The 25309-nt window shown below is 43.1% G+C and overlaps 1 protein-coding gene across 4 annotated transcripts in view; it reads left to right on the top strand.

Moving 5' to 3' along the window:
• LOC311143301 (kalirin-like) overlaps nt 1-25309 on the top strand; it is a gene marked incomplete at its 5' end in the record, with an annotated part of 253356 nt that overhangs the window by 221778 nt on the left and 6269 nt on the right. The window contains 21 exons of one of the 4 annotated variants that reach the window (XM_084179130.1): nt 8131-8393; nt 9806-9946; nt 10800-10895; nt 11557-11675; nt 12010-12076; nt 12708-12811; nt 13092-13161; nt 13407-13493; nt 13607-13699; nt 13831-13881; nt 14140-14217; nt 14988-15173; nt 15437-15608; nt 15981-16195; nt 16425-16681; nt 19729-19861; nt 21380-21439; nt 22870-22897; nt 23431-23593; nt 24371-24492; nt 24680-24811. In XM_084179130.1, coding sequence (XP_084035256.1) covers nt 8131-8393; nt 9806-9946; nt 10800-10895; nt 11557-11675; nt 12010-12076; nt 12708-12811; nt 13092-13161; nt 13407-13493; nt 13607-13699; nt 13831-13881; nt 14140-14217; nt 14988-15173; nt 15437-15608; nt 15981-16195; nt 16425-16681; nt 19729-19861; nt 21380-21439; nt 22870-22897; nt 23431-23593; nt 24371-24492; nt 24680-24811 — 2637 coding nt within the window. Of the gene's footprint in view, nt 1-8130; nt 8403-9805; nt 9947-10799; nt 10896-11556; nt 11676-12009; nt 12077-12707; nt 12812-13091; nt 13162-13406; nt 13494-13606; nt 13700-13830; nt 13882-14139; nt 14218-14987; nt 15174-15436; nt 15609-15980; nt 16220-16424; nt 16682-19728; nt 19862-21379; nt 21440-22869; nt 22898-23430; nt 23594-24370; nt 24493-24679; nt 24812-25309 lie in introns of all 4 variants that reach the window. The other 3 variants (XM_084179129.1, XM_084179128.1, XM_084179131.1) reach the window with 3 other exon arrangements.

Genomic DNA, 25309 nt, shown 5'->3' with positions numbered 1-25309 from the left:
AGGGGTTCACATTTTGCCCGTTCAGCAAATGGAAGCCAGTTTGCAGATTATGTAAACCACACTGAGATAGAGAATTGAAAACTCTTCAGAAACAGTTAATTCGGAGTATTCAGACCCCTTGACTTTTTCCACATTTTGTTAAGCTACATCCTTATTCTAAAATGGATTAAATCGTTTTTCCCCCTCTTCAATCTACACACAATACCCCGTAATGACAAAGAAAAAAACAGATTTTGAGAAATATTTGCAAAAACAAAACAAAAAACATGAAATATCACATTTACATGTATTCAGACCCTTTACTCAGTACTTTGTTGAACCAACTTTGGCAGCGATTACAGTCTCGATTTTTCTTGGGTATGATGCTACAAGCTTGGCACACCTGTACTTGTGGAGTTTCTCCCTTTCTTCTCTGCAGATCCTCTCAAGCTCTGTCAGGTTGGATGGGGATCGTCTCTGCAAAGCTATTTTCAGGTCTCACTGTTACCTAGTTGTTTGATCGGGTTCAAGTCCGGGCTCTGGCTGGGCCACTCAAGGACATTCAGAGACTTGTCCCAAAGCCACTCCTGCGTTGTCTTGGCAGTGTGCTAAGGGTCGTTTAGGTGCCTTTTGGTAAACTCCAAGCGGGCTGTCATGTGCCTTTTACTGAGGAGCAGCTTCTGTCTGGCCACTCTACCATAAAGGCCTGAGTGGAGTGCTGCAAATATGGTTGTCCTTCTGGAAGGTTCTCCCGTCTTCACAGAGGAACTCTGGAGCTCTGACAGAGTGACCATTGGGTTCTTGGTCACCTCCCTGACCAATAACTTTCTCCCCCGATTGCTCAGTTTGGCCGGGTGGCCAGCTCTAAGAAGAGTCTTGGTGGTTCCAAACTTCTTCCATTTAAGAATGATGGAGGCCACTGTGTTCTTGGGGACCTTCAGTGCTGCAGAAATGTTTTAGTACCCTTCCCCAGATCTGTGCCTCGACACAATCCTGTCTCGGAGCTCAACGGACAATCCCTTCGACCTCATGGCTTGTGGGACCTTATATAGACAGGTGTGTGTGTGCCTTTCCAATCAATTGAACTTACCACAGGTGGACTCTAATCAAGTTGTAGAAACATCTCAAGGATGATCAATGGAAACAGGATGCACCTGAGCTCAACTTTGAGTCTCATAGCAAAGGGTCTGAATACTTATGTAAATAAGGTATTTCTGTGTTTTATTTTGTATAAATTTGCACACAAAAAAAAACTTTTTTCGCTTTGTCACTATGGGTTGTTGTGTATAGATTGATGAGGGGAAAAAATAATGTAATCAATTTTAGAATAAGGCTGTAACATAACAAAATGTGGAAAAAGTCAAGGGGTCTGAATAATTTCCGAATGTACTGTGTGCTTGGAATGCGATTGTTCCAGATTATAAAAATGCCACAAAGTGGACTTCCAGTAAATAGAAAGGTAAATTCCATGCTTGTGTGCAACCAAACAGACCTGTCCTGCTTTTCATGAATGGGCCCGTGTTACGGGTAACTATGCCAATGTTTTGGTATTTCTGTTGATAGAGGGGTATACGACCTGTCTGTCAATAGAAATACCAAAACACTGGCGTAGTACCCATAACACTGTCTGTACCCAGTCAGGAAAAGCAGGATACGTTTGTTCGGTTGCACGCAGGCATGGACTACCTTTCCCTTTACTGGAAGTCTGATGACATCGTGAGATTCATCACAGCGAAGAATTGTCATGAATAGACATAGCCAACACCTCACGAGGAGACACCTGATAAAACAGTTTCTACTGATTTGTTCCATTGCTGACGGGACATCTCAGTCACAGACTGGGTGCCATATGGGACGCAACCATGCCGTGGTTTCATGAAGTTTCCGGAAGCTAGGATGTGGTTATAGCTCGTTGAATAACAAATGCAAATTGCGGCAACAGTCTGTGAACACGTTTTGCTTAGATAGCTGTACAGTACGGTGTAGACGATTCAGGCTAATTCAACTCGTTTCTGAACAGACACTGCTCATAGCCCCAGAGATAATCTTAAGTTTAATTAATGTCTTAATGAATGAACATTTCCACCTGTGGGACTTTCCACGCTGTACGGGTCTTTAATTGTAGGCATGCAGGACTGGACTAAGAACCTGTTTTGCTGCATATTTGACACCACATATCAGGACAGGTAGTCATTTAGAAAACTATTATTTGAAATGATCTATACAAGAAAGTAGACGTCCACCTCCACCTCTTCTTTCTCCCTCCTCCATGCCTCTCCGTATGCTGACTGAGGTGCAGACTGGTCTGCTTGTCTGCCTGCCTTCCAAGCTAGGCCACCATTGGTCCTCAACAGAAAACATCTCCGGCAATTTTACCGCTCACATGCTCCAGCTGCCAGCCTGCTCTAAATCAAATCAAATCAAATCAAATCAAATTGTATTGGTCACATGCGCCAAATACAACAGGTGCAGACATTACAGTGAAATGCTTACTTACAGCCCTTAACCAACAGTGCATTTATTTTAAACAAAAAAAGTAAGAATAAAACAACAACAAAAAAAGTGTTGAGAAAAAAAAGAGCAGAAGTAAAATAAAGTGACAGTAGGGAGGCTATATATACAGGGGGGTACCGTTGCAGAGTCAATGTGCGGGGGCACCGGCTAGTTGAGGTAGTTGAGGTAATATGTACATGTGGGTAGAGTTAAAGTGACTATGCATAAATACTTAACAGAGTAGCAGCAGCGTAAAAAGGATGGGGTGGGGGGGCAGTGCAAATAATCCGGGTAGCCATGATTAGCTGTTCAGGAGTCTTATGGCTTGGGGGTAGAAGCTGTTGAGAAGTCTTTTGGACCTAGACTTGGCACTCCGGTACCGCTTGCCGTGCGGTAGGAGAGAGAACAGTCTATGACTAGGGTGGCTGGAGTCTTTGACAATTTTGAGTGCCTTCCTCTGACACCGCCTGGTATAGAGGTCCTGGTCCTGCTCTAATACCTGTCTTCCACAGGCTATTGGGAACCCTGGCTCAGTTAGAAATCGGTTCAAGTCATTTGGATACTGCACGGAGGTGAAGAAAAGTATTTCAGGGAATTGTTGGGTAAATGATTTGTTGGGGGAAATCTCTCAGCTTTTTCTCTTTTGGGCATTCTGTAGCTGAGACTGGGAAATTGACTCAAGGCCATTCCACAGGTTTCCATTGTGTGAGACTGTGGCTCTATATCACACAACTTAATCACTGTTGGTGACACAGAAATTTTATACTCTGTTTACGCCATGCGATAACTCACACAAGCATTTTAGACAGACAGACATACAGTTTAACTGGTGCAGTGGTATCCGAGCATAAAAACCTCAAGTAAGTCATAAGATTTATATGGGTCACCATCAGAAAAGGTAATTTAAGCATTTACAAATGTATTTCATGTTGTGGAGTCATGATATAACCCTGATGACTGTTTAACGCCAATATCTTATTGCACAATATTTCCCTAAGGGTTTTAATCCCCCTTTGTGGTATGAAGGGAGTATTTTTAGTGGTTGTTTCTAGTGTAAACAGAAGGCATGTGATAGAAGATGCTAATTCTGCATCAGAACTAGGTAACAGTGAGACCGTAGTGTGAGGAATGAGAACATGATCCCTCTGTCAGTGCAGCCATTCATCTGGCGAGATGGGAAATGAAGGCGCTTAAGAGAACCATGTGGTACCGTGGCTGCGTCCCAAATGGCACCCTATTCCCTATATAGTGCACTACTTTTGGGTATCCTTATGTGCACTACTTTTGACCAGGGCCCTATATAGGGAATAGGGTGCCATTTGGGACAAAGGCCATGTGTACACAGAGCAGGGCCTAATGGCCGGCCAAGAGCGACACTATTTTTCCAGCACATGCTCATGAGAGCGCCTGCTGTCGTCATCAAGTCTGAGTGTGACGCGCTGCTCCCCAAAGTGCTTTTCAGCAGGCAGTCATGTGTGTGTTTTTTCTCCTCTTGTTTTTTTTGGTCACTATTCCTCGTGTCACTATTTTGATTTCTGGAGGCGAAAAATGCACACCTGTTTAGGCGAGGTGCTGGCTAGCGGTGTAGAACACTTGAAAAAGAAAAGGAGAGCTGCACACTCTAGGAGCTCAGATGCAATCATTTAATAACCTCATAACCAACGTTTCGACAGACAAGCTGTCTTCATCAGGGTATTTCTACCAACTGAGCTACAGAGGACTACCCCTCCCTCTCTCGCTGCCCTGTTATTGACTGTCCCCACAGGGAGAGATTGTGGCTGGGGCTCTGATACGGCTCTGGGTTGCTGAGTTGCTCTACTTTACAATATCTAACTATCTAACTACAGGCTTGGTCCACATGATTCTCCTCAAGGTCACTTCCCCGTAGTGAGTCATCTAGCACAAAAGCAGCTAGTCAGCAGCACAACAGGCTACACTATCCCACTGTACACTTTACTCTCAATTCATGCGTCCCAAATGGGAACCTGTTCTCTTCATAGTGCACTACATTTGACCAGAGCCATAATAGTAACTTTTTTTGACCGGTCTACAATCGGATACATTCTATGCAAACTAAGTCGGACGATAAGCAGGACAGAGATTCTTCTAGTACGGGGCCCAAACATGTAGTCCACTGTTATTAAGGATAGCACTGTCAAATACTTTTCCACATTGCCTCAAATAGATGGAAAATGAAGTCTAGGTGAGTCCAGAGCGAGTCCAGTGAGAGGGAAAGCGAGAGAGAGAGAGAGAGATAGCAAAGCAAGAGAGGGAGAGAGAAAGAGACCGTGTTTAACAGAGAAGAGGTATATTTGCATTATCCTCCCTTTTCTTTGCCACAATAGGGCTGACTGTAGCAGCAAATATCTCCCTAGCCTGCTGATAACTGCGTGGACACTGTCAGCTTTTTACTGCAGACTTGTGAGTTGTTTGACCTGGCTAGCCTGGTCAGCAGAAGCCCGCCCAACACAGCACAAACATATCCCCCCTTTCATCTCAATTGCTTGGCCAAATGTTTCCTTTAGTATCGAGCTATTTTTTATCCCAATGGATCGGGCAGCCGCTTTAATATTTACTAATACTGATGATACTTCAGTTGTTTTCAGTAGTAAGGAAATGTTTTGTAATGGGGAGGTGCTACCCTAAATGATCCAATCAGACACATACATTTTCGTTTTCCATTGCAACATGTTTTGGGATGTTATACACTACTGAACACCCAGAGTTAGTCACTGTTTGTTGACGTGAGCTCAAATACAGAGCCAGTGAAAGTCATTGAACTCTATTGCGTTTGAAACTGTGGCTGGTGCATTGTGAGAACGAAGAGGAGTAACGCCAAGGTTAAGACCAAACAGCCTTGGAAGGTGCATTTGGCTTTATAAGGCCTGCATGCATAGTGGTGGACCAGGATGAGCCAAGGAAATTATTCAGGAGCTTTTGCTCTAATCACTCTCTGGCCCTAGTTTGGATCTAGCTAGCTCTGGTCCTGAGCGTGAGGATATTGCCTCTGTGCTCTGTTTCAGTCCATGTATCCTTCCATAGAGGAATTTTGTTTCTATGTAAGGATACATGGACCATAACAGAGTGCAGAGGCAAACGTCCTCACGCTCTGGACCAGAGCTAGTCTGGATCTAACAACACATACATACATACATACATACATACATTCAGTTGAAGTCGGAAGTTTACATACACTTAGGTTGGAGTCATTAAAACTCGTTTTTCAACCACTCCACAAATGTCTTGTTAACAAACTATAGTTTTGGCAAATCGGTTAGGACATCTACTTTGTGCATAACACAAGTAATTTTTCCAACAATTGTTTACGGGCAGATTATTTCACTGTATCACAATTCCAGTGGGTCAGAAGTTTACATACACTAAGTTGACTGTGCCTTTAAACAGCTTGGAAAATTCCAGAAAATGATGTCATGGCTTTAGAAGCTTCTGATAGTCTAACTGACATCATTTGAGTCAATTGGAGGTGTACCTGTGGATGTATTTCAAGGCCTACCTTCAAACCCAGTGCCTCTTTGCTTGACATCATGGGAAAATCAAAATAACTCAGCCAAGACCACAGAAAACAAATTGTAGACCTCCACAAGTCTGGTTCATCCTTGGGAGCAATTTCCAAACGCCTGAAGGTACCACATTCATCTGTACAAACAATAGTACGCAAGTATAAACATCATGGGAACACGCAGCCGTCATACTGCTCAGGAAGGAGACACGTTTTGTCTCCTAGAGATGAACGTACTTTGGTGCGAAAAGTGCAAATCAATCCCAGAACAACAGCAAAGGACCTTGTGAAGATGCTGGAGGAAACAGGTACAAAGGTATCTATATCCACAGTAAAACGAGTCCTATATCGACATAACCTGAAAGGCAGCTCAGCAAGGAAGAAGCCACTGCTCCAAAACCGCCATAAAAAAGCCAGACTACGGTTTGCAACTGCACATGGGGACAAAGATCGTACTTTTTGGAGAAATGTCCTCTGGTCTGATGAAACAAAAATAGAACTGTTTGGCCATAATGACCATTGTTATGTTTGGAGGAAAAAGGGGGTTGCTTGCAAGCCGAAGAACACCATCCCAACCGTGAAGCACGGGGGTGGCAGCATCATGCTGTGGGGGTGCTTTGCTGCAGGAGGGACTGGTGCACTTCACAAAATAGATGGCATCATGAGGAAGGAAAATGATGTGGATATATTGAAGCAACATCTCAAGACATCAGTCTGGAAGTTAAAGCTTGGTCGCAAATGGGTCTTCCAAATGGACCAAGCATACTTCCAAAGTTGTGGCAAAATGGCTTAAGGACAACAAAGTCAAGGTATTGGAGTGGCCATCACAAAGCCCTGACCTCAATCCTGTAGAAAATGTGTGGACAGAACTGAAAAAGCGTGTGCGAGCAAGGAGGCCTACAAACCTGACTCAGTTACACCAGCTCTGTCAGAAGGAATGGGCCAAAATTCACCCAACTTATTGTGGGAAGCTTGTGGAAGGCTACCCAAAACATTTGACCCAAGTTAAACAATTTAAAGGCAATGCTACCAAATACTAATTGAGTGTATGTAAACTTCTGACCCACTGGGAATGTGATGAAATAAATAAAAGCTAAAATAAATCATTCTCTCTACTATTATTCTGACATTTCACATTCTTAAAATAAAGTGGTGATCCTAACTGACCTAAAACAGGGCATTTTTACTAGGATTAAATGTCAGGAATTCTGAAAAACTGAGTTTAAATGTATTAGGCTAAGGTGTATGTAAACTTCCGACTTCAACTGTACATACATACATACATACATACATACATACATACATACATACATACATCTTCAACTTGACACAAGGTGGTTGACTAGTTAGTGGAAACTAGTCCACATTATTAGTCATTATGAAAAATGATGCTTTTCCTATTGGTGTGATGTTAATAAATTGCAACTGTGCAGTAAATTTCTCCGCTATCTTTTTATTGGCTTAAAACAAACATCAGCATCAATGATTAACAGTGCACATTGTATAACTATTAGCTAATGCACTGCAATATATATTGGAGACAAACACTTTTCTTACAGGATAACAGGAGGCTGTTGTGTTGTGAATCTTAGGCACCTCATAAATTATCCTATTGGAGTGAGCTAAGCAAACGCACTGTGTGACTTGCATTCCTGTACAGTATTATCCTACGTTGAGCAATGTTGGTATACAGATGACTTGCATTCCTACATATTATTACACTGACCAATGTTGATAACTGGGTTGACCACATTCCTACAGTATGCCATTCAGCAATGTTGATAAACACATGACTGTGTTTGTTCACCCTATGTTTTTGGGAAGTAATGGGTTCAAAAAGAATGGTGTTCGTAAGTGGACCTCAGGCAACAAGGGACATCACTCTAGTTAGTACAGAATGCTGACACGAGACCAAAGGGTCTGCATCCAAAATGGCACCTTATTTCCTATGGGCCCTGGCTAAAACTAATGCACTATATAGGGAATAGGGTGCCATTTGGGACACACACAGAGCCAAAGAGAAATGTCTAAACTGTGACTGAAGCTCATGCTGCATACTTAGGTACTCTAAAGGTGTGTGTCTGGCAGAATGTTGGCCAGGTTGAGTCTAAAATGCTGTTTGTCTCGTCTAATTCCAGAGAACTACTCGGTCAGCGGGCCCGAAGGAGCGAAGACCGAGTCGGTGGCCAACCTGCAGTCCCAGGCCTCCCTGAGCTCCATCCAGTCCAGCTCTCCGGGACCCAAGCGCTCGGGCAACACCCTCAAGAAGTGGCTGACCAGCCCTGTGCGCCGCCTCAGCCACGGCAGCAGCGTCAAGAAGTTCCCCAGCAAGCACAAGAAGAGGGACGGCCGCAAGAGCATCGACCTGGGGCCCCCAGAGAGCTCCCTGCACGACGAGAACGTAGATGAGGTAATGAGCGTCCTGACTCCTCTCCACCGCATCTCTCAATCTCTCCTTCTCTCGCAGGAGGAGGGTGTAGACGAGGTAATGAGCGTCTCATCTCTGCCGCATCTCTCTCTCCACCTACCTCTCCCTACCTACCTCTCCCTTCCTCTCCCTCTCTCCCTTTCTCTCTCCTCTCCACCGTGTCTCTGTAACATACAGTAATTGGTTTCTAAGGGACATGTCCATCACAGTTCTTCAGGGACCGCTGTTGTTCTTTGAATCCCAGATTGGCCATTTAAACGTCACATTTTGTGGGAATACACTGCATCTGGGGGAGTTGTGATTCTTTCAGGCTCTTTTAGTTTAACAAAGGGTTAAGTGAATGGATAATATTTACAAGTACAGTTCAGGCAATGGTTTGGAAGAGATTTTTCCAAACCTTTGTGATGATTCCCCTTCAGATCAGTCTTTTGAACCTCTTGAACTTCACATGTAAGCAAAGGTTAATAACTACAGTGATTGCATATCTGCAGCATTCAAACAATCTCTAGATCCTCCCATCGATAGAGGAGCAATTTCCCAAGGCTAAAGTATGAGCTGTTATCTGATAACAAATCCACACACTATTCCCTACATAGTGCACTACTTTTGACCAGATCCCTATGGACCCTCATCAAAAGTAGTATAATTAATAGAGTGCCATTTGGGATACAGACCCAATAACTATGGGATCATTCTGCAGGGTGCATGTGTCATTCTGGTTTCATCACAAGTCATGAACTATTGGCATCACAGTGTAAATGGGAGCCTTCTGAATCAATTTCAATATCAACTAATGTCGAGCAAATTATATGCATCTCTGTGCATGAGGAAAAGTAGAGAGAATTTTTGTCAGTACAAGTAGTCGATTTCTTACTTCCCATTTGGTTGATGGATAGCAGTGCAATATTGTGCTGTACTGTTGCAACTGCTGCATGTAAATGTTTTAGATGCCTACCGAAAGGATATGCAGATACAGTATAATTTCACAGTAACAGAAAAGTAGATTCCTTGTTCTCATTCCTAGCACAGCCCCATGATAAAAAGTCTAAAGGAATGGTCACAGAAGTGTTCCACATGATTTGGTCCCACATCAGTGGGACTGTGATTAGGATAGCATCCCTAATGGCACCCTATTCCCTATATAGTGCACTAATTCTGGTCAAAAGTTGTGCACTATATAGGGAATAGGGTGCTATTTGGGACACAGCCCAGGCCTGCAGTGACTTTCTGGCTGGCTGGTGGCTGTGTGGCACCCAGTGTGATGTTGAGACAAAGAGAGGCACTGTGATGGAGCAGGACACCCCTGTGAACTCTGGGACAATGACCCACATTAACCCCTCCTGCTCCCCCCAGACTTTACCCTCTCGACCCTTCTCTCCCTACAGAGGGGCAGGAAGGAGCGCACCCTGTCCAAGTCCTCCTCTGGAATGCAGAGCGGAGGAGAGGAGGAGCCTGAGGACGACTCTCACACCCCCCTGCCGCCCCCCATGGAGATCATCAAGGACCCCTCGTCCCAGGAGGAGAAGGTACGGCATGGCACCCCCTCTTCATGACACTGTAGTACCTCTACTACCCCTAAGTCTACTAGCTCACTCTGTTGGAGTTACTTCATGAATGCATCCAAAATGGCACCCTATTCGCTATATAGTGCAATACTTTTGACCAGGGTCCAAAGGGCACTATGTAGGGAATAGAATGCCATTTGGGACGAAGCCTTCACTTAGTCTTCCATTCGGTTAACGACCTTATTGGTCTCAGACAGTCTGCTATGTCACTCAGCACAGGCTCATAAGATGTGTCCACCTGCAGCCCCCTCCACTTCCCTTCCTCTGCTGCCTCTATGTACTATACAGCACTATGCCACTAACTACCACATGTGTCTACAGCTGAATCCGTGTCTGCTGAGCTCTGCTGAATGGGAAGCATTATGTGTACCAGCTTGGTTTACAGCTGGAAGAGCTACACTGTGTGACCTGACTAACTAACACACTGTTGCACAGTTTCACTTTCACTCTCTCACTTTACTCTATAATCAAGAGCCCACCCCACTTTTTGTGTCCCAAATGGCACCCTATGGGCCCTGGTCAAAAGTACTGCACTACAATATAGGGTGTCATTTGGGACGTACACTTTGACACTGAAATGTCCCAGGCCTACTACTAACTGATATAGTGTGTGTATAATTCCAACAGCACCTCACGTTGCTCCACTAAAGCTTGTCTTCTGTAGCTTCTCCAAGGTCCTGACTATGCGCTTATCTAATAACTACCTTTGTCTCTCTGTCTCTATTCCTGCTCTCCTCCTCTTCCTCATCCTCCCTGCTGCTAACGCGCCCGACCTCCCTCTCTCCTTCCCTCCCTCCTAAACTGTGCCTTGCAGTCCTCCGCATTGCTTACTGCACGTCAGGGCTCTGCCGATGTCCCCAGCGCTGCGGAGCTTGTCAGTGCAATAGAAAAGTTGGTAAAAACTAAGCTGGTAAGTGTGGAAGGTGAAGCAATTCAAAACGGCATTGAGCAATTGCCATTTCTACACACTCACTTTGCACACTGATAAGTCGGTGACAATCTCTACACTAATGCCCTCTTCCTCTTGAAGTCATCTACTAACTTCCGCTTTTCAAAGGCCACTAACCATGTCATGTTGACTGGGAGCTGCATGTTGATGTTATCATGCAGGACAATTTGCAAATATCTTCCTTTCTGAATGTGGATGATAGAACACTGGCTATGTCCCAAACGGCACCCTATTCCCTATTTAGCGCCCTAATTTTGATAAGGCTCTTGTCAAAAGTAGTGCACTAGATAGGAAATAGGGTGCCATTTGGGACACAGCCCCCTCTTGCCACATACAGATCAGATAAGTAGTATGACGTCAGGTGACAGATCATGTGATAAGGTTCCAAGCATCTACTGCATAGTAGCATTCAGCTTTGTACATGTGGAGCAATTTCCAAAAGAGTACAATACAGTCAAACAGAGTGTTTTAGACTTATGTGGCTTTGGCAGCTCATTGGTTAAGCAGAGAGTATTCTCTTCTCCATCAGTTCCCTCTCCCTGTGTCACTGCAGTGGACTGTATGACTGTGACTTCTGACCTCTGAGCCCTTGGCTTCAAATCCTCTCTCTCTCCTTTGTTAGAATCTGGAGCCAGGTGCCTACCCCAGCTTCACCACTTTGACCCCTCCGGAACAGACCAGCCCAGCCCTGCCCAGGAACCCTGAAATGGATCAGAAGGCCAAAGCTCTGCGCGGACGCATGTAAGAGACATGTAGCTTAGCCTCTGTCATGTAGCACAGACACTAATGGCTCTGATGTTGTCTTCCTGTCCTCTGTTTGGTTATATGTGTAACACTCAGAAGTACACTTAGCAGGTCTACTGTTTAGCCTACTATGTTTATATTTGTTTATTTTTGAACCACTCAAAAAATAAGTTCCCTCATAGGACAAACAAAGCTATTATATTACATTCTTCCCTTGACACGAAGTTGAAGTCCCTCTGTTTGTACTGCATTTATAGGTGGTTCATCCTGCAGAGAAATGCAGCCTCCTGTGTGTATTCAGGTCATTAAACACACATGTCCTTTTCCTCAGGTTTGTCCTCAATGAGCTGGTACAGACGGAGAAGGACTATGTCAAGGACTTGGGGATTGTAGTGGAGGTGAGTTGACAAGAATCTCGTCCTAGCGCGGGTCTATTTAGCATCGCTAGTGCGGAAATAGCAGGAGAGAGAGGCATGTCCTAGTAACAGTGGAGAATGTGACCAGTCACTGCTCTAGTTTTAGAATTCATAAATTTGTCCCAAATAGCACCCCATTCCCTATTTAGTGCACTACTTTTGACCAGAGCTCAAAAGTAGTGCACTGCTGTATATAGGGAATAGTGTGCTTTTATGGACGCATCCCAAGTGTTGGACTAGCTGTTGTCCTATTTGCATTGTGGTATTTATGTCACAGAGAAGCTCCCCGACTTGTGACTATATTTACGTAAACAACTCCTCAGAAAACATAATTTGAGTATTGGGCTGGGTTTTGTCTTACATATTGAGATAAGTGCATAATTTTCTCACATCTAGGATTGGATCCCAAATGACACCATATTCCCTATATTGTGCACTAAATATGGAATATGGTGCCATGTGGGATGCAGTCCATGAGTTCAACCATATGTATTTATCATATTCTCTTTTTCCACTGAATGCTAGTCTTACAATGCTGATTATTATCTGACTCATGTTTCCTGTCATATCGAGTCCATGACCTTAATTCGGTCTGATGTTGTTTCTCTTTTAGGGGTTCATGAAGAGGATAGAGGATAAGGGAGTCCCTGAAGATATGAAAGGAAAAGACAAAATCGTTTTTGGGAATATTCACCAGATCTACGACTGGCACAAAGAGTAAGTCCCAAATGGCTCCCTATATAGTGCTCTACTTTTAACCTGGTCAACCGTAGTGCACTATATAGGGAATAGGGTGTCATTTGGGACATATACTATGTGTATTTGTAATATTGGGGAGAATTTCACACATTGACCAGCCAGAAACCTCCCATAACTGGCTTGTTTTATCATTTAGTCTAGAAGAGCAAACTAGGTCACTCCTCCTGACGTGGTATAGCACTATTTTGGCTTGCCTCATTGCCCTACAGAGTGACTGAGAGAATGTTTCCTCCCACAGTTTTTTTGTCGGTGAGCTGGAGAAATGTCTTGAAGACAACGAGCACCTTCCTGAGCTTTTCATTAAACATGTACGTGAGTGGGGTTGCCTTTGTTGTTCAGACGTTGTTCACTAGGTTTGATTGGACATGATAATGGCCATAGTAGAACTTGAAGTTAGATGCATTTAACAACCGTAGGTGACTTACGTAGGTCAAAATGATTATTCAGAAGAAGTGGAAGACAAATCCAAGGAAAGATCATTTTCACATTTTCAACCGTAGAACTGGAAAATAAAAGAGAGGAAAGATACTAATATTCTTCTCCTTTCATACAGGAGAGACGACTACACATGTATGTGGTTTACTGCCAGAACAAGCCCAAGTCTGAATTCATTGTCGCTGAGTACGACACATTCTTCGAGGTGAGCTGTACAACACTTTTGAGAATTCTTGAGTAGTCTGAGAACAGCTTTGTATAATACTTTTTTTGTGTTATAAATAGGCTTAATGCTAATTGCAGCTAACTCTACTTTAGGGCATACAGCAAGAGATCAGTTCAAGACTTGGCATAAGTGACTTTCTCATAAAGCCAATTCAGAGAATTACCAAGTATCAGCTACTTCTAAAGGTAAGACTACAACGCTAAACTCCAGCAAGTAATCCCTGAAAGACATGCCCTTAGATATATTTACCTGAAACTAATGGAGGTTTTTATCAATGCCCTATTGATTACACACACTGTTTCTTCTTCTTCTTCAGGACTTCTTAAAGTATAGTTCCAAAGCAGGACTAGATTGCCAAGAGATGGAGGTAACAGAAACGATTTGCGATTACAGCTATACTGTATGTGTTGTTGTATTGTGATTAGGTTGGCAACATTCCACTAACTTTCCCAAAATACCTCGTTTCCAAGAGGGAAAAACCAGGAAATCCGAAAATCCTCCTGATTCCAGGAATCTTCCAACCAGGAAGTCCCTGGAATTTTGTAACCCTATTTGTTGTTTTGTGTATCCATCATCACTGCTATATCAATGTCAATGCTCACACCATTCTCAATGTGTTTTACAGAAAGCAGTTGGTTTAATGTCCCAGGTCCCCAAGCTTTGCAATGACATGATGAATCTTGGCAGACTACAAGGCTATGAGGTGCTGTACATTTCATCATTTAGTTATTTAGCTACGATATTCCACTCAGTAACAGTCACCACTGTTTTCCAGAGTGTCAATAAAAGCATGCACATTAAATAGGAAACAAGTAATGCTGCAGATCAAGAGTGTGGTATAATTACATTTGTTATGGCATACATGTACAGGAAGTTACTACCAGGATCAGTTATGATTTTAGAATTGTTACAATCCATGCTCATCTGGTGAAAAATGTGGAATTAATCACGAAGCTGTATTAGCTGTGTTATTGGACATTTTAACTCAATCAGGTCATGGCTTAGAGAGTCTAATGTTTGTTCTTCCACAGGCATAGTAAAATTCACTTTGACAACACTCAGACTCCATGAAATCTCTGACCTCTAAGATAAGCAAAGATTTGCCTTGCCAGCTGTAACAGTGGTGAGATTAAAGCACTGTGTTTGCCAATGGCCTGGACTACATCCCAAATGGCACCCTATTCCCTATATAGTGCACTACTTTTGACCAGAGCCTTATGGGCCCTAGTCAAAAGTAGTGCGCTAAACATGCAATAGGGTTCTATTTGAGATGCAACCCTGGTCTCAGATCCAGTACAAGGGTCTGCTGTTAGCTTTATGACCTGGTGAGAAAAAAAAGGGCTGATAGACTGGGCAATGCCCTTGTGTTGACAGACAGACTGGGGCATGGCTGACTCTGCTTTATTCTCCAGCGTTGATAGATGTTGAGTCGTAACTGATCCTGTGTGTGTTTGTGCGTGCGCCTTCCCCCAGGGTAAGCTGACCAGCCAGGGGAAACTGCTGCAGCAGGAGACGTTCTTTGTCACGGAGCAGGACACGGGCGTGTTGTCGCGCAGCAAGGAGCGCAGGGTCTTCCTCTTTGAGCAGATCGTCATCTTCAGCGAGCTCCTCCGCAAGGGCTCGTCCACTCCAGGCTACCAGTTTAAGAAGAGCATCAAGGCAAGTAATGTCAAAACAACAGTGAATGCCATTAGGACACCATGGACCAGACAAATGGAGGCAATTTCCTACTGTTGCATTCAATCAATCAATCAATCAATCAATCAATCAACAAAACTGTATTGTCCCCAGAGACATTTTGGTTTGAAAGCAGGGTTGGGGAACATTATAAAATACAGAGTCCATAGAAAATACAACACACCATAGCGTTGTTGATGAATTGTGCAGTGTTGAGTTAGAGTTGTTGTGTTTCATTGTAACAGGTGAGCTACTTGGGCTTGGAGGAGCAAGTGGACAACGACCCGTGTAAGTTTGTGCTGTCGTGTCGAGGCTCGGCCGAGCGATTCACCCTGCAGGCGGCCAACCTGGACATCAAGCAGGTGTGGGTCCAACATGTCAGCCAGGTCCTGGATGCCCAGAGCAACTTCCTGTCTGGTGAGAGAACTTCCTGTCTGACATACACCTCTACTTTCATGAGCTAAATCTAGGGTTGCAAGATTCTGTACATTTTTCCAAGATCCCCATAAGACTTTCCAGACATCCTAGTAGGAGAATTCTGGATTTCATGGTTATTCGCTCCTGATTCAGATAATCTTCCAACTAAGATTTCTGGAAAACCTGGGAAATGTGAGAAAGTTACCTGAATTTTGCAACCCTAGCCTTATTGTCAATAGTTAGATCAAAACCCATTTAGTCATAACTACAGCCTCAACACAGGAGTAATACTATTTACATCCGTCTAACACAGAATAAACACATGTGGCTTTTCGTTTATTGATTGTGTGTAACAATGGACTATCACCACAGCCCTGCAGTCTCCCATTGAGTACCACAAGGAGAAGGGTGGTTCTCAATCCCTCACCAGAAACCAGTCTGGCAGTCGGCCCCCCAGTTCCAACAGCAGGCCCCTCTCCTCCTCCTCTGTGGGGGCAGAGAAGCCCCCCCTGGCAGGACTGGGAAGGACCCCTACTCCTCTCAAACTATCTACCTCCAACGGCAGCTCCTGCTATGACTCAACTAGGGTGAGTCCAGTCTGGTCCGGTCCAGTCTGTTGTCTGGCCTAGTTTTACATTTCAACAGGAGATGTTGAAACTTTGTTTACTTGAAACTCGCAGACAAGAAATACTGAAGTTAAGGAATTGAGTCAATGTATGTAATGACTCATGTTATTTGAATGTGCATACAGGTTTGTATCAGTGTTGATTTCCCCTGCCATAATACAATCTTCCTTCCTCTCCCACCCCTCCCTAGCAGCATGACGGCGTTGGATGTAACGGCATTTCCTCCACCATGATGGTGACCCAGGACTACAGTGCACTGAAGGAGAATGAGATCTGTGTGATCCAGGGCGAGATGGTGCAGATCATGGCCACCAACCAGCAGAACATGTACCTAGTGTACCGGCCCGCCAACAGCCAGTCCCCTGCAGCCGAGGGCTGGGTCCCAGGCCACATCCTGGGCCCCCTCACTAAAACACTCAAAGACAGTACTGCTAACGCAAGCATCAAGTAAGTGTCCCTCAGCCTCGCCCCCACCCCCACAGAGCTGCTCTTATTGGATGAGGTGAAAGTTGAATCTGCTCCAATCCCCCCCCACCCCCCCCCCCCCCCCCCCCCCCCCACCGCCAACCCCCTTTATGGGAACTAACTTGGAAATGTTGGACAACACAGGGGTCATTTTTTCTCCTTTTTTGTTAATATATGTAAAGGCTTAATGAGTAATTCTCTGAAAAGAGTTAAAGGACTTTAGAGAATCATGGCTTCATGTAGAGAAGACACACCGAGAGAATCTTACATCAATGTGGAACTGACTGGTCTGGACTTTTATTTCTGTTTCTAACACCGTTTTTTTCTTTACATGTTTTTGAAAGGCCTTTTGATGGACTGGGGGCTATTTCTCAAAGTGGAGAAAGTTTGTTATTGTCAATGGCAATTTGTACAGATTGTGTTTTTGGTTTTGTTATTTTTTTGTTACATTTATGTTCATATTGTATTTTATTTGTTTAAAATTATCAGATATGTTGGCAGTTTACTGTAAAAAGTTAATTTGGTTTGTTTACTGATGCGCTCTCTCCAGTACATTCCTGTATAAAGTATTTTGCACTATTTAAGATAATCCATATTAATGAAGTCAGGTTGTGCAATATAATTATAGTCACAATGTTCATCATTGTACTTGTAGTCTAACTAATAATTTTAAATGTATTTTAAATATGTAAAATAAAATTTTGACATGAGCATGAGTTTGCAAGCCAACATAAGTTGAACTTGTTTTGCGTTAGAAGAACATCAGTTACATTGTTAATATTGGTAAATACTATGACTCTGCACTAGTGGTGCGAGGGTCAGCTGTTTCTTCACCCGCACCCGCCCGCAATTGCTAATAATCCATCCGCAACTGGCCGACTATATGTGATAAAGTGAAAATCTGAGGCCGGCAACTGACCCTAACCCGCTAATATAGAACTAGTAAAGGCCCAGTGCACTACTTTTGTGGAAAATAGACATTTACAATACATTTTTATTATTAATATTGTTTTTTTATTTAGATTTTTCAGGGGGTGATGCAGCACCCTCAGCACCCCCACTTCCTGCGGCTATGCTGATTTAGATATGTTTCAGCATATAATTTCCGACATTTTACTAGGCTATTTGTTAGTCAACTTGTCTATAATTAAAGACATGCAGCTTCTCTTCTGTCATTATATGTTGCCCTAGAAGACTAAGTTAACCCTTGCTCACCAGAATGTAATAAATCGATAAAATTAATGCTTCAATCTTGTTGACATCGGTAACGTTTTCTGTCGTCTCTGCTTCTTTCACGGAGCAAAGACATTTAGGGAAAACACAATAACAAAAACTAACTTTAAAGATTTTCTGTGCAACATGTCCAAATGACATCAGTTTGAATGGTTGTAAGGAAATAGAAAGCTGTGAAAACAACCCAACATGTTTCTGATAAGATTTCAGTGTGGCTTGGATGCATATTTTATGTGGTTGAAATACTAAAGATGGCACCTCTACAGACAGGATCTAACTGCACATTCGAATTCTCTCAAAATGCTGAAAGAATAAATAATATTTCTCCACTCCTGTCAAAATTTAGCCTATCTTTGGTGTATAATTTTACTGCAAGAAATTCTTAGTTAATATTAAGGCTATGCGAGAGGTTATAGACCTACAGTCAGTGTCCAGATTTCAGTTTCCATTTAACCCATCTGAACAGTAGGCTACAGTTCCCTTGACGTGCCATAGGCCTATTTGAAGTCCCCGTCTTGTGACTGTCGAATATGTATAACGCCTCACAATCATCACACATATAACACTGCTATAATCCTCTTTTACCACTTCACCAAATCTTTCCCAAACATTACTTTTCTGGCCCTCCCTTCTCTTTATTTTCAAATCTCCATTTAGCAGCTTTTCTCTTATTGAGTTAAACTCTGACATTGTCCTTTTTGCATCCATGGATCGATGTAAAAAATTTCTGCCCGTTCCCAAAAGCCCTAACCACGGGGACTGCAGGTTATGAGTCAACTGCGCATCACTACTCTGCAGTCAAACTGCATGTTTCTCCGCTGAACATTGCTCTTACAGCATTAGACCTAGATTCCATTCTTATCTCACATTGAGCATAAAATGATAGTGAAATCAGTTCATCCCAATATTTTATCATGTTGATTTCAATTTGTAAAAATGAAAAAAGTTTCATTGTGGCTTGATCATCCATTTCCTCCCAATGGTTGACCATTTCTAAATCGTGGGCTTTATTAAAGTGATCATTCTTCTCATGGAAATGTCCTGGTGTTGTATAAACACATTCACAAACACCACTTCTGGGATCTACTTTCTCACACTAGAGTGATGAGGTTAGGAGTATTTCAACAGCACACTGGTGTATGCACTTTTTATATGATTTGTTTCTGTTTCTTTGTACCCATTTCGTTGACGTAGTCTGATGTAGTAGACTGCTTGTTTTAATTTTCTACTAACCACACCGGTCCTCGACAAAAGTTTGTTGTGTACAAAGCAGCATCATTGAAAATCTCACGACAAAGTAGAGCCATGGAATGGTTGGCCAGACCTCTTATGCCCAACAAACTAGGCTGCTTTGACACAAATTGTCTGTCCACTATGGTGTAAGAGAATCAAGGTATGGTAGCGTACAGAGGAGCTTTTTCCACCTCTGTGTGTCTGACTTTCTAATATACCATGATATAAACATTAACTTTTGCTTTTCTATTTGAAAATTCTGTTCCAAAGGAGGTACATTTGTCTCCTTTCTTTATTTTTTTTATCGCTCTCTCGCTCTCTCTTTCTTTCTTTCTTTCTTTCTTTCTTTCTTTCTTTCTCTCTTTCTCTCTTTCTCTCTTTCTCTCTCTCTCTCTCTCTCTCTCTCTCTCTCTCTCTCTCTCTCTCTCTCTCTCTCTCTCTCTCTCTCTCTCTCTCTCTCTCTCTCTCTCTCTCTCTCTCTCTAGCCCCTCTCAATCCCCCTGCACCTCTGCCATCAGTGTGTGTAAGCCTGGATTTGACTGGTATATTTCTTGGCACAACAGGAAATCTCTTTCATGGAATACCCTGCGCTCGAGAAAGCGAGCAGAGAAGGATATCAGTGGCAAGGGTGATGCAAAGGTTGAGAATGGACTCCGTAAGCCCAAGGAGATTCTCAGCACCAAGGTCACTGTCAAAGTGAGTAAGCGGGCTGTCTACGGAGATGGTGTTCTGTGTCCTCGGCTGCCACTCCCTCACCTGTGTGTCGTGATTCGTGACGTTAATAATCTCCAACACTGAAATACTATGATAATCCACCTCTAACTACACTGTCTGCTCTCACTTTGGTTTGACGCCCCCTTATGCATGATACTAATGAGTCAGGTGACTTCTTGTCTGTGAATTGTGGCAATTTTGCTGTTGGTTAAAGGTAGACTCAGCGAAATGACGTTGCCACGAGCAGTGCCGCAGATATTGAGATGAACGAGATGCAAGACGTTGCTCTCACACAGTCACACATAGTATCTGCTCATGTGCACGGGTTCACTTCACGCTCTTACAGCGTGGGAGCCACCGGCCCAAAACAGCAGAGAAGCTTAGCCTCTCACTTCAACGTTCTTAGTTACTGCGGAAATTGACCCACTATGCTGTTTACTTTCTGCATCTACGTCATATCACTGAGTCAACCTTTAAGATAACTTTAGTTTTTGTTCAAATTAATGACTTTATTGACATAAATAACACTGTGAAACCACCATTTTGATAACCTATGACCTGGAGCCCATTGAGGTAAACCCTTTAAACGAAAACAAGTCCTCATTCATGGGTTTAGCATGCAGGTATTAACTACACAAATCATAAGGTGTTGTGTTTCAGTGAAAACATACTGAAACTGGATCTCACACTACATTATATTTCTGTATCAATATATACTAGCAGTGCATTTCAAAATAACCCCTCATCAATTCCGTATGATGCTGAGTCTGCTGATCCATCTTTCATTTTAAGCATGTTAGAGTAGATTGTTTTAATTTGTCAATTATGTCCATTGGATACATTTCACTTTAAGTTTGCTTGCAAGTTTTGTCCTCGCCACGGTTTGACTATTTATGCCACTACCGTTACACACTCCCTACATGGAATATGAACATAGAAAGAGACATGCACATATAATTAAATGTTACTGACTGCTATTTGTGTGTCATCAATAATTTTGTGTTAGATTGCATTGTTTCAGGTGTCAGCTCTATAATTTATATTATTTATTTTTGCTTAATTGGTTCATTTCCCAGCTCATACAATATGTCCATATTTATCCATTTTTACCTCCGGCTCAGTGGTTCCCAAGCAACTCTTCTTTACAGATTCCCTCTTTGTTTCCTTAAAGCCCTCCCACATACAATATGCTGGACTGGACCTTCAGCCCTTATCACCAAAGGCACTCCTAGATAAAATACGTATTTAGTTACACTGTAGGTGTATCTATCCAATCCTTTCAGATCTACAGTGCTTGGGGAGTATGGGTCAGGGGTCAATTTGGAATTCAGCACAAGACAGATTCTCTGTCTTTAACACCAAACTTACTAGTAAGCACAAATCCTATATCAACAACCCGTACACATTAGCCTCAACAGAATCCTGACTGTGCCTCTAGCTTGGGGACCACCAGGCCTTTGTAACTGCTCTAATTTTGCTTTCTCTTATCCCACACCGCAGGAGTCAAACAGCTCAGAGGAGTCAGATTGCGATGATGAACTCCCCAAAACTAGCATGGAGGTAGTAATACACGCCGATCTGTCATCATGCATGCTGCCCAGTTGAGTTTCTGTAGCTACGTCTAGCAAGAGGAAACTACACTCAGCATCATAGGGGTTTTCACTGTGGTCAGGAGCTTTTGACAAAAAGGCAGGTTCCACATGTTCCATTAGCTACACTAGCTTTTTACCCATAGAAATACAATCACTAGAATAAGCTTCCCCATTCAAGTCAAGGGGTCTGCAATGGGTGGATCAGTTGCCATTTTGAGTATGGTTTCATCCTGAGCAAGAACCAACAGGAATATTTTTGTTCCTGCTCCTTATTTGTTAGGATTTTCTGGTTCCGGCCTCAGAGAGGCCATGGGTGGAGTTTGTAAATGCATTTGCCACTGATTGGTGCACAGTATTAATACATCAGGTAAGCACCTGGAACACATGAGCAAAATATGTTGAAAATACGTATTTTTGTTTGAAAAGATGTATTGTTCTCACATGCATCATTGTAACTCCTGTACAGCCTGTGGACCCCAGGAAAAGTAGCTGCTGCATGTGCAACAGCTAATGGGGATCCTTATAAACTAAACAAGCCTCCCCCTTCAAAGCTTGCACGGTCCTGTGTGGCTCAGTTGGTAGAGCATGGCGCTTGCAACACTAGGATTGTGGGTTCGATTCCTGCAGAGGCCACCCATGTGAAAATGTATGCACGCACTACTGTAAGTTACTTTGAATGAAAGTGTCTGCTAAATGCCATATATTATGATAAATTAAATTGCTCTAGTTCCTCAGTTCCAATTCCTGGTCATTGTAATTGAAAAGCATCCTCCTGTTAGCTTTGACAGACTTGACCTCTCAGCAGGCTTGTTAGTCTGTTGTAAAGATGTTCACCCTTTTTGATTGCAAAACAATACATTTATTCCTATAACTATGTTATTAAATCCCTAAAGGGGTCTTGGCAAGTTTAGCTAGCTGCTCTATGTGCTACTTGTCTGATCTCAAGCATCCACATTTTCTCTTCTTGTGTAGCCGTGTGGTTTCCATGGACCATTACCGCAACCTAGTGTTCCTACATTGAAATACATCTCTCCCAGGGATGGTTAGGTTTGTTAATGTGACAAAGCCTCTCACACAAACCCCCGTAAGCATGCCACTACTCCTGACATCTCTTCTTTTGGATCCCCTGGTGATTGCGCCTTGTTATGCATTTTTTTCAAAGATTTTTAAAGGCATGATATGCCTAAATGTCACAAATATATGTGGGGTACGATGCCCTAATACAGTAGCCCTCTATTGCAAATAATTTGTAAATGGTAGTACACAAATATGAGTGACACAGAACTCTGAGGTATGTATATATATATTTTCCTTTTGAATTAGCAAAACAGTTCATAATTCAAACAAGAACATTATAGTTCATTCATATTGCCTAACAGCCATGCCTTATCTTTGCAGATAATGAATCCCAATTTTATACAAGAAGGTAAGATGAACTATCAGAACATAAACACTTACATTTAAATGCTTAAGAGTGAAATCAATAATCATTTCATTACTGATATGTCATGCATCCTTCTGAGGCTGGTTGCGTCTCATGGCACCCTATTCCCTAATAGTGCACTACTTTTGACCTTAGCCCTATGGGCCCTGGTCTACAGGTTGCATTATATAGGGTGCCATTTAGGACGTAGCGTATATTTAAGCAATAATGCACGAGGGGATGTGGTATATGGCCAATATACCACGGCTAAGGGCTGTTCTTATGCATGACGCAACGCAGAGAGCCTGGATACAGCCCTTAGCCATGGTATATTGGACATATACCACAAACCCCCGAGGTGCCTCATTGCTATTATAAACTGGTCACCGACATAAAAATAAATGTTTTGTCATGCCCGTGGTATACCACGGCTTTCAGCCAATCAGCATTCAGGGCCACCCAACCACCCAGTTTATAATTGCTGTTAGAATCATGTGGTGTGGTTAGCTGACACTGCTGTGTGTTAATGTATTTAGTGGCTCCAGAGTTCCTGATCCCACTAGCTGATGTAACGTGTGCTTTTGGGGAGACGGTGGTCCTATGCTGCAAAGTGTGTGGACGTCCCAAACCCAACATCACTCTGAAAGGACCCGATCAGAACCCGGTTGTCAACAACAGCAGGTTCACTATAAACATTAGGTAAAGGAACTATAAGGTTTCTAGTTAGAATATGGTCTTGATGATCACATGAAAATCAGACGTTGGATGCCGCCAGTGAGGGCCAGCCGAGGAAGACATCAGAGGACCGGCTCATAGTAATGGCTGGAATATAAGAAATGGAACGGCATGGAAACCATAAGTGTTTGAAACCGTTTCATTTATTCCATTCCAGCCAGTACTATGAGCCGGTCCTCTGATGTCTTCCTCCGCTGGCCCTCACTGGTGGGCATCCAACATCTGATTCTGACTAATAAATGGAAGTACATACCCAAATTCCTCTAACCTAGTAAGAGCAGGAAGTAAGATGAAAGAAACGTCTCTGGCAGGACAGTTAGACATCTCCAGAGATACTTACACTATTATCTCCCTATTGGATGAATAAAACATTCTGACATAATTGCTTAAAGGTAATGTCTGTGGCCTAATCCCATGGTAAATCCATTGTCTGCATCCCAAATAGTTCCATTCCCTATATAGTCCACTACTTTTGACCAGTAGTGCACTACAGGGCTCTGGTCAAAAGTAGTGCACTATATACAGTGTGTGTAAGAAATAGGGTGCCATTTGTGACGCATCCCTAGGTAGACTAAACATGTTGCTGGAGGAATAACATGAACTTTAGATGGAGCTCAGTAAAAGGTATGATCAGCAAAAGCAGAAACCAATGTAGCATATTTATTTTCTGGTGAGAAAGGTCATGTTCTATTCTTGGCAACCAATCACACCTACTCTCTCCTTCTCTGTCCTTGTCTCCAGGGATACGGGCGACATTCTGCTGAAGATCTGTAACCTGATGCCCCAGGACACTGGCATCTACACCTGTGTGGCCATCAATGACCATGGCACTGCCTCCTCCTCCGCCTCCATCAAAGTACAAGGTGAGACCAGGGGATATGGATCATGGATGGGGGTGGGGTTTCGAGAGGCTCTTCATTAGCTTGGTCAAGCAGACTGACCACTGCACTCACATTTTGGATTGCGAGCTATCATGAGATCAGGCTCCTTTCACAAGGCTAGCTCTCCATGGCCATTTAAGACTGATATTGGGCTCATGTCTGTTTTCAGGTATTCCAGCGGCACCTGCGAGGCCGGTGGCCCAGGAGGCCAGTAGCAATGCAGTGATTGTCCACTGGCTCCCCCCAGCCAGCTCAGCTAACTGTGCTGTGTCCAGCTACACAGTGGAGTACAGGCAGGAAGGTACAGTAGGTCCATCTCTCTTCTGGCTCCGGGGTACAGATCTAGGATCAGCCTCCCCAAATCTTAACCTTAAAGCTGCAATATATAAATGTTTGGGCAAACCGTGTGTTAGATCTGTCATTCTCATTGAAAGCAAGTCTAAGAAGTGGTAGATCTGTTCTATGTGCTCTATTTCTATGCTTCTCGTTCTGAAAATACAATATTTTGGGGATATGGAAAATATATTTCACAGCATTTTAGATGGTACAATGATTCTCTACACTATACTTCCTTGTTTTGTCACATAAACTGAAATTAGGCTAACTATTAGAATTTTAGAAACCAGGAAATGGCGGAGTGATTTCTCCATAGTGTATCTATAACCCTTAGTGGGGAAAATGCTAAACTGAACCAAGATCAACATCTAGGAGCAACTTCACCTTCCACCTCTCTTCTGCTTTACAAATCATAAGCTACAGACAGTCACCTGTGACCTTTGAACTATGACCTAACCTCTCG

Source organism: Coregonus lavaretus, assembly GCF_964263955.1.
Source record: "Coregonus lavaretus genome assembly, chromosome: 16".
Taxonomy (NCBI): Eukaryota; Metazoa; Chordata; class Actinopteri; order Salmoniformes; family Salmonidae; genus Coregonus; species Coregonus lavaretus.
Note: the sequence above shows the minus strand (reverse complement) of the source record. Positions and strands in the feature narration are given on the sequence as shown.